This window comes from Gracilinanus agilis, chromosome 3, assembly GCF_016433145.1.
Source record: "Gracilinanus agilis isolate LMUSP501 chromosome 3, AgileGrace, whole genome shotgun sequence".
Lineage (NCBI taxonomy): Eukaryota > Metazoa > Chordata > Mammalia > Didelphimorphia > Didelphidae > Gracilinanus > Gracilinanus agilis.
Genome location: NC_058132.1, coordinates 101,136,830 through 101,147,265, shown reverse-complemented (window position 1 = coordinate 101,147,265; position 10,436 = coordinate 101,136,830). Strand labels below are relative to the sequence as shown.

At 37.6% G+C, this 10,436-nt stretch overlaps 1 protein-coding gene across 1 annotated transcript; it reads left to right on the top strand.

Moving 5' to 3' along the window:
- The first annotated feature begins 368 nt into the window (after window positions 1-368).
- Window positions 369-1,101, top strand: KCTD14 (potassium channel tetramerization domain containing 14). Its single transcript, XM_044666003.1, has one exon. It carries the CDS (start codon window positions 369-371, stop codon window positions 1,038-1,040), a length of 672 nt encoding a protein of 223 aa, XP_044521938.1. The 3' UTR covers window positions 1,041-1,101.
- Window positions 1,102-10,436: the final 9,335 nt, after the last annotated feature.

The following is a 10,436-nucleotide window of genomic DNA, read 5'->3' as shown; positions in this document are numbered from 1 at the left end:
TCTAGATTTTTTCAAACTATTTTCTAACTAGCTACACCTCCATCATTTTACACTTGTAAATTTAATTTTTTGATAATGGAAGTATAAGACTTTTCCTTAGTCCCTATTAAATTGTATTTTATCATTCCTCCTAGCTCCTTTAAAAAAAAAACCACAACAAATTATGGAACTGAGAATCAGCAAGACTGGGTTTTTCTCTAAAAATGTTTATACTTAATATATATCCAACTGGATCTTTATACTTGAACTCAAAGATCAGAGCTTGTTCTGCCACACTCCAAATCATATTTTGCAAATAGATGAGAGAAAGTGTTATGATATTGTTAGATGAAATCAAGATGCTAATAATCCTCTCTGGTTATCTACAGATGTCACCTGTTGTTGAATTGAATGTGGGGGGTGAGCTGTACACCACCACGGTGGGCACCCTGAAAAAAATCCCAGGCTCCAAGCTGGCAGAAATGTTCAGCCCAGCCAAGCCACCTTGGCTTGATTCCCAAGGCAGAATCTTCATTGACCGACCAGGCACCCATTTTCGACCCATCCTAGAATATCTCCGCCGTGGGCAGCTGCCCACACACAGCATCCCAGAGGTATATAGAGAAGCCCAGTTCTATGAGATCCAACCGTTGGTCAAGCTCCTAGAGGATACACCCCAGATCTTTGGTGAGCAAGTAGCCAGGAAGCAGTTCTTGCTCCGAGTGCCAGGATACAATGAGAACCTTGAGCTCATGATACGGATTGCCAGAGCCGAGGCTGTGGCAGCTCGATGTTCTGGTGTAGTGGTGTGTGCTGTGCGGACTGAGGAAGATGCTACTCGCTGCCTCGATGCCTTACAGACTATGGAGACAGACAAGAGAACGGTGGTCAAGTTTGGGCCCTGGAAGGCATCTCCAGCCATCACTGACCTGTTGGATTGTGTCAAGATGGACATTGAAGCTCAGGGGTACTCTGTTTCTTACCAGCCCTATGCGGCTGAGAAGGGCTTCCGTATCAAGTCCTCAGATTACTTTTATAAATTCACTTTCACATGGTGGTGATCCATTCCCCCTACCACTGATCTAAGAATTGCTACTTCTGGCTAGTGATGATACTTGTTAAAATCACCTAAGTGAAATAAATTAAGAAAGTAAAAACTACACCATAAATATTCTGAATGTTTTTATGACAAAAGGGAGATAATGTGGTTGGTGGTCAGCACTAGACAAGTAGGATAAGGGAGTAAGGTGGTCTGAGCTATCTTTCTGATTTTGTAAAGTAGGTACATTCCTTCAATTCTCTGTACTATTTATTTTTTATAAAAAATGTGGTTATACACATACATATATACACATATACTATGCAACTGTATATGTACATATATAATATGGTAAGGATAAATGAGAAAGAGTTGGACTACAGTGCTTTTAAGATATTTTCCAATTCTGATGATCTATGTTCTGCTTTCTAAGATTATGTGATCTAAGAGATCTTGCCTCTCTGGCAAACTATAATTCCAGTATTTTTTAAGTACTTTTACTTTTTCAGAGAAAGGTCTATGGGAATAAATATAAAACACTAAAAGCCTTCTTCTATTGCTCATCTTTTTTTTTTTTTTTAAACCCTTGCACTTCGGTGCATTGTCTCATAGGTGGCAGATTGGTAAGGGTGGGCAATGGGGGTCAAGTGACTTGCCCAGGGTCACACAGCTTGCAAGTAGCTGAGGCCGGGTTTTGAACCTAGGACCTCCTGTCTCTAGGCCTGACTCCCACTCCACTGAGCTACCCAGCTGCCCCCTATTGTTCATCTTTTTGAAGAGGACAGTAAAAAGAAGATATCTCCCATCATTTGTTTTATTTTGTTCTCTGTGAAACGACTGCTGAAAGCTTATTCACCCTTTTCACTGGAGCAAAACCTCTCTAACTCTTGCTGTTAGTATGGAATCAAATCAATACTACTTCTAATAAAGTAAATCCTACCTCTAAAAATGGCCAGGCAGGTTCCAGCTCAGAAATCATCTTGGATCTTGCTGTCAGAAACAAAAGGGCTGCAAGTACTTTAGGTCAACAGGTAATGAGAACAGTGATTGGTTTCCCAAACCACTTATTTAATCTAGGAGCCATATCACAAAGGAATTCCTTGGAAGATCATTTTCTAGTCTTTTTCTGACTATTGACTTCACTGTGAAGTAAGGCCCAAAAGTAAGCAATAGTTGATCTTATGGGCTTACATGATTTGATGAAAATTTTAAAATTCTGTTGTTAACCACAGCAGTATGATGAGTTGATGTTGGCAGTTATAAATTCATTTTAAAAACTGCTGAACTCTGAAAAATAAATAATCCTAGTTCATGACAATTGAAGACCTATTCATGGTACTTTTAATTGTAGATTTTTAAGGAACAAAAATTTATCAGATGGGGATTTTTCAAATTAAAATCTCTGATTGCTTATAAGGATTATGTAATAGTTGTTTATAGGATATCATTAAGCAAGAATTGTGGATGTTTTTATGGGGGGGGTCATTCTCAATCTACTTTATTGGTTTTCTTTTATACTCTTTTTTTTGGTAAATATAGTTAAATAGTTTTAATGTTGATAACAACAATGATAACAATGGCTTATATTTGTATAATGTTTAAGGTTTATAAAGTCCTTTCCTCAAAACCATAAGAGATAGCACAGCTTTGTAGACTTGGGAGAATTGGGCTTCAGTTCTGGCACTGCTAAGTACTCTTGTGTTGCCTGGAACAAGTCACTTAACCTGTCTAGATCTATTTCTTCATCTATAAGATGAGGGAAATAGCATACTCCCTCACCCAAAAGATTGTTTTAACAATAATGGTTCACAGTTCTTTGAAAATTACAAAGCATTCTCCTAGTAACTGTGGAAAAGCAAGTTGGTATAGTGGATAAAAAGCCGATTCTGGAATTGGGAAGACCGGGGGTCAAAAAGTTTAGGGTCTTTTCCTATGTGTCTGACTATTCTTCAATCTCTTCTGCTGATTCTTCTTCATTCATGGTATATTTATTAAACCTTATGAACCTTATGGCTCTGACTTCTTTTTGCTCCATACTATTTCATTAAAAAGCTAGGTGGTGCAGTGGACAGGGTATCTTGGAGTTAGGAAGACTCAAGTTCAAATCCTGCCTCAGAGACTTACTAGCTGTGTGGCCCTGGACAAATCATTACTTCTTTCAGCCTCAGTTTCCTCATCTGGAAAATGGAGTTAATAATAGCAATAACTTCACAGGGTTGTCATGAAGGTCAAATGAGGTAACATATGTTCAATGCTTTGCAAACCTTAAAGCACTATATAAATGCTAGCTATTTCTATAATATGTATTTATTTATATGTTATCTCCTCTATTAGAATATATAGTCCTTAAAGGTTCTGAGTTTTTCCTTTTCTTTGCTGGTTTTACCATTAGATCAAAGTTTGCCTTCATCCCTAACTAGCTGTATATCCATGGGAAAGTCACTTAACATGTCTTAAGTCTCAATATCTTCCTTAAAATATTGAAAATACCTGTAGTACCTAACAGGCTTATTGTGAGGTTCCAGCCCTTCAAGCTAACATCTTTTATCTCTCCTCTTAGTCAAAGTCATAGAAAATCCCACTTCCAAGTTGTCTCTGCTTTCATTCATTTCTCAACCCTTTGCAATTTGACTTCAGCCCTTATTACTCAACTAAAATAGCCCCCTCCTCAAAGATTGAGCAATCTCTGAAGTGCCAAATCAGTAATTTTTTTAATCCTCAACTTTCTTGACCTCTTTGTATCTTGGCAGTGTTGATCCCCCCTTCCTCCAGGATACACTCTCCTCTCTGAGTTTTCCTTCTACCTGTCTGGTTGCTTCTCTGAAGTCCCCTTTGCTTTGCCATCAAGCCTGCCCTATCCCCTTACAGTGGATCACTATCAAGGCTGTGCCCTGAGCCTTTTCGCTCAATATTATTAGTTTCCATAGGTTCAACTATCATTTCTATGCAGATGATTCCCAGATCTACACATTTTATTTTCAGACCTCTTCTAAACTTGTTTATTATCATCACCTGTGTCCTGGACATTTCCAACTGAATGTTGGAACAGGGCATCAGAACTCAGCATATCTAAAACAGAACTTGCCTTCCTCCCTTACATTCTTCCCTATTCTTAACTCTCCTATTTCTATATTCTGTCATTCTTCTAGTTCAGTGATGGGCAAACTACGGCCTCCAGGCCAGATGTGGCCCCCTGAAGTGTTCTATCAGCCCAGTGAAATGATTCCTAATCTGACGAATACAATGAGTAGGATACAATACAATGAAATTTAGAGTTGCCTTAGAACCAGACTGACTGATGAGCATTTCCTTTCCTTTGGCCCTCTTCTTTAAAAAGTTTGCCCATCACTGTCCTAGTTCACTCAAGGGCTATTCACTTCTATACTGTATCCCCAGTGCCTAGATGAATACCTGGCACATATTAAGTACTTAATAACAATCACTTTTTGAATAATGTATGTATAATGCTTTTCAAATTGTAAAGTACTATATAAGTTTATCATAATTGCTTTATCTCTCTCAATGCTATCTTGACTGTGTTAGGAATCTATATAAAAATAAAGGAAAACATTTTCAAAAGATCACAAAAAAGCCCACTTTCTGTGTATCTAGAAAAGAAATAACTTCATTTACCTGAAAACAGTGTTTTATCTAAGTCAAGTCTGTTTCTTATAAACTGAGAGGACTGAGCCAGATATTTCTGAGGTTTTGTTCAACACTGTCATCTTCTGATGTACATTTTGTTTTGCAGCTCTAACCAGGATTTGTACACATACACTAGAAAAGTGTTAAGGGCTTATTATGTGTTGAGCACTGTGTTAAGAGCTGAGAATAGAAACAGAAAATCAAGATAAAAGCTCACATATGAATAGTGAGAAAGCATGTGGTCTGTGTTTAGTTCCTGGCAAAGAAGCAAGGCAGATGGTTCCTGACCAAGAAGATATGCCCTTTGTGGGGAAGAGTTCTAATGGAGATTCCTGGAGTGATGGTGCCTCTTTGCAACATTCAGTCTATGAGTAAACCTAGTACACTACACTCCCAACATCATTTACCCGTTAAGGGGGCAGCTGAATGGCTCAGTAGATTGAGAGGCAGTCCTAGAGATGGGAGGTCCTAGGTTCTAATCTGGCCTCAGACACTTCCTAGCTGTATGACCCTGGGCAAGTCACTTTACCTAGCCATTTACCACTTTTCTGTCTTGGAACCAATAAGACAGAAGGTAAGAGTTTTAAAAAAATTTACCTTTAAGTGCTAACACAACCTGCTGTAGGAAAATATATCTAGGTCCTTGTTGTTTTGTTTTTGATGAGGGTCAGTGTGCTTATATTATGGGAAAAACTAGTTTAGGGAACTGTAGGAAATACCAGACATTCCCAATTCTGTATGTCTTCAATTTGCACTCATGCACCCTTGATTTGGATGAAAGGAGATGCCATTCCTACCAAAAGGTGAAGATTGCTCTCTTTTATTCTACCCCACTCCCCAACCAAAAAGGTGGTTGCTTTTTGCTATTATGGAGGCCTTGTCTGTTTCATTCAAAAACATAAGATCATTAAGGGAAGGGACTATTTCATATTTTATTTTGTCTCCACAGTTCCATAGCACAAAATAAACAATAGATGCTTCTAGATTTCAGTCATCTGCCTTCTACCTGCAATGTGTTAGGTGAAAGGGTTACAAAGAAATGTAGGATATAGGCTCTGTTCTCAAAGAACTTATGATATAATGGGAAGAACAAGTACACAAATACTTATGATACAAGGGAAAATCAGCTAGAAGTAAAGGAGAGATCCAGGGAAATTGCTTATCAATTATATAGATTTTAGCAATATAATTTTGTATAACTGGAGAGATACACTTATTTGCCAATTAAACAAAACTTTTCTAGGAATGAATCTATCTGTATTTGAAAACAACCTGCCATAATTATATTTCTTATGCTGGAAAAGCTTTGGGATTTAGAGAATATTTTCAACAATCTGCAAAGATGAAGATTATCTGCATTTTATGGATAAGGAAATTGAGGCTCAGAAATGAAGTGACTTGCTGAGGATGACATAAGATGGAGAATTGACAATAAATACCTAAATCTCCTAACTCCAAACTTAAGGCACTTCCCAAGATAGACATAAACTACTGACACACAAGCCAACACACCAGCTATTCTGATCAACTGAGCCATCAATAGCTGGAGTCATTGAGCACCAGTGATGGCTTTTCAACACACTGATTCTGCACTTGGAAAAGCATAAGACCTTCACAAAAAAATTTCAGCTTTCTGGGAATTGGTCAAGTAGCCTTAATATGTCTATTAAAGAAGGTAGAAAAAGAAGTCTGACAGGTTGTACAGAATCTAGCAATTATGTTCATATTCAGGAGTCATTAGTGCCTTCTACTCATTCTGAGAAATTGTGACAGTTCAGAAAAACATGAATATAAGCTAATTTATTTACTGGCTGTTAAACGAAATAAACAACAGAATACTGTGTTGCTGAAAAAAGCACTGGACTTGGATTCAATTCTGCACTTTTGACACTTACTAGCTATGTCTTTGGGCAAGTCACTTCCTGTGATGGACGCTCAGTTTCTTTCTCAGCAAAACTGGGATAATACTTTCACCACTAATCTCAGCATTATGAGGAAAGTCCTTTGTAAACCTTAAAGTGCTATAGAAATGTCCACCCTAAGCTCATTTTGCCCTCTCTGAAATAGGTAGATGATGAAACTACATTCAGAAAAATGTATATATCACAATTCTGGGTTCAATATGGATATGACAAACAGGTTCTTGGGAAGTGGTATTTGGGGGCATAGCTTAAGATATTATGCCCAATGACTTCAAATGGTTCCCGATGATAACAAATTTTTCTCTAAAGAAGGAGAGAAACAAATATTTGTTCAAATAAACAAATGAGGAACTCATTAGAAGTAGGCACATTTGTTTAGTGGAAAGGCCTTCGACATCTTATTGATCTTTGGGGGCCCAAATTATTGAGAGAAAAACATGTCAGGGATCATCAAGGACAAGGTGGATAGAAAAATGTGTGGTTTTTTATATCAATCTATAAGCTTCTTTTAATTGCTAGAAAGCATAATAAGATCCTGTATGGCATATCAGTTTTGCATATGTAAAAAAATCAGCATTAAATAATCTATAAATGTATTTTTAAATTATAAATTCAACAATCTCAACATATGCAAACAAAACAAATAATTTAAAACTAAATCAAAGCTATGTAATCAGAGCTATTTACATTTTTAAAAGAAAACATTTTAACAAAATAAGATCAATAACTGAGTCCCTTTCTGATCTCTGAAGTTTTGTGGTGGTTGTTTCCTCATATGGTATGGAGGGCCACTGTGAGTTCTTGAGGATTATGCTAGGAACTGCAAGTTCTGGAAAAGCTTCTATTAATGGATCTGGAAAATGATTATATTATTCAAAGATTATTCTAGCTAAGTTTGAAAAAGCTCATCAACTAGTAAGTTGATCATGAAGTTATAAATTATGTTTGGTCACAGCAGCTTATAAAAATATTATGGTGTATAGTGGTTTGTGAATGGTATCAATGAAAAGTACATTCACACCAGTGAAATCATAGATCCTTTTAATGAGAATTCAAAATATGTGCTACTATTTTAAATCTACTTTCTTCAAATTACACTATTTTGAAAAACTATATTCCTCATATTTGCCATTTTAATGGTACCATTTTCAATAGTTCTGGGCAACTTTCTTGACTAATTTTCTGAAATAGAATAACCTGATTATTTTACTCTTTAATGCTAATAATTCTGAGGTTCCCTTTCCTTAATCAGTCCTCAGAATCTATAATCTTATTCTGCAATGCTTACAAATGTGAAAAGGGAATTTTTTTATCTTAACTTAATCAATCAAGTACTTGGAATGCTCCACCCTTTTAAGTTAATCAGTCAGGAACTGATGATCCTTTTGATAAAAGTTCACACTCTGAGAGGATGGGAGGTGGGTCCCACAAGAACTGCCCTCTGGGCAGTGCCAGGCAAATTAAGAAACTTAGATTGATTCCTGCAATGTGAACCAGAGAGCTGATGGGTGGAGAAAACTACATATAACTGGGAGCCTCTGGGACCCTGGAAGTCTTTTGGAGGCTTAGTCCTTTTGTTGGCTCAGGCTTTTGGGGGCTTAGTCTGGTGCAGCTCAGCTTAGGCATTCAATTCTGCCTTGGATTCAGTGTTGATGGCTTGGATCCAGACTTAGGGTATTTTAGCTAGGCAATATTTTCTACCTCCTTCCTACATTTCCCTCTGTTGCTATCTCTGCTTTGCTGTAATAAAGCTACTAAAAGTCTTGTGACTTAAGGGTTAATTTTTATAAAGAGCAACCACAATAATTTTTTAAATTCTTATTTGTCAAACCCATTTTAATTATCACACAAATCTTTTCACAGGTGAGTTACTTTTTGAACTTGCTTTTCTATTTCAGTTGTATTATTTGGTGCTCTTTGCTCCTCTGCCTTAATTCTGATTTTGCCTGCATCTGGTGAAATTTTCAAATCCTCTAAATAAAAATAAAAATAAAAATATATTTTTTATATTTATAATATATATATAAATATACATAAATATAAAAAATAAAAAGTTATTTTCTAGTTTTGTAATTTTTTTTATATCCTCCTGGAATTTCTTAGCTTGGTTCAGTTCTTCTTTTATTTCTTCTTGTCTTTTTTTTTCTAAGTTTGATTAAAAAAAAAATTTGTTGAGTGTATCTATTACCAATGTGAGTACATCTCTAAGGATTTTTGATGTTGTTTCACATGTAACTTCTGGCACTGTTTCTTTTTTCTGGCAGTTTCCCCTTCTTTCTTTCAATACTGTCTTTTAAAGATTGGATTAGAATTTTTCTTCAGTTTGTCTTTTTAGGTACCTTTTGAGTTTGGTATGTCAAAATTCGCCCAAAAAACAAGCATAACTCCGTTGGTGTGTCACTTTGAGAAAACAACCATAATTTCGTGATACTTATAATTCAAGTAACAAAAATGTATAATTGTAATATATAACTATTTAATAAACCAAAATAGGCAAATTAATGTAGGTAGAATTGTCATCTGTAGTGCAGAGTGTCTACACTACACTATAGCAAATGTTTCATCCTCAGCATGCAGCTCCATACTTCTTTGCATGTGGATGCACGAGGCTGCGTGTCATCAAAATGGCTACGTGTGTCAATGCTGACATGCATGTCATAGGTTTGCCATCACTGGATTAAGGGATAGGCCATATAGGGGGTAAGTGACTTTGCCCAGGGTCACACAGCTAGAAAGTGTCTGAAGTTATATTTAATCCAGGTCTTCCCATCTCAGCCTGGCCTGGCAATTTTAATTTTCTAGTAGTAGAATTTTTTTTTAGTATTTCTATTGCTTTTTTTTTGGAGGACCATGAGGACCTTAGGTCCTTGTGAACTCACACCAACAGTTTTCCTTTAAATATATTTTAAAAGTTTAGTTCTGATGTAAACTGAACTTTTTTCACTTCAAATCCTTTCACAAGTCAGTCTATATGGAAGTAGTTTATACAGGATCCTATGAGGAAGAAGATGCTAATTACAGCCCTAGATTACAGTCAAAATCTAAGTTTCATTTTTTCACACAATAACCTGCTTAAGTATTGATTACAGGGTGGGGGAAGCTTAGGAGAATTAGTAAAGCTGATGAGAAATGATGAGAATCCTCACGACTGTGAGAAAATCTGAATTTTATTCTACATGCCAATTCCAAGGCTGGGGGCATTAGCTTGCTACCTAACTAATTGTTCTTTCTGCTTTTGCAGATCTAACGAGGGTAAAGATAGCAAAAGATTCTTATCCTCGAAATTCTTGGTTACCATACGCTTTTGACCTCTCCTCATAGCCTTCTCTGGCATTTTCTTAAATCACAAAAATTCAATAGGGGGCATCCTCTCTTTCGTCCTACCTACAACGATTTCCCTCAGGGGTCCCAGGACCATTCCCATCTCAGGAACTCACTCACTTAGGGCGATTCTGTTCAGTTCCAGGGACAGATCCGGCTCCTCGTTTTCCGGCTCGCTCCAAGTTTAGTCACGCCCCACGAACTCTCACCCAATTACCACCCGCCGCGGCCAGCCGCACTGGTTCACTGGCTTCCTGCCCAACTAAGCCCCGCCCCTTCCCTCCAGCTACCTCTCCACCTCTTCCCGCGTCCCCTCTATCCCCTTGTTTTTATTCCCCCAGTCGCACGAGGCTCAACAGTCTTGCTGGGGGAGGGGGAAAAGTGGGCGGCGGGAGACCTAGAACAGTGGAAGGGAGACGGAGAGGAAGAGCACATTCTTCGCGCCACGCCTCCTTCCCCATTGCATTGTGGGATACTGGCGTTCTAGTTCTACCTCCGTCCTCCCCTTCCCTTCACCGCCCGCGCGCCCC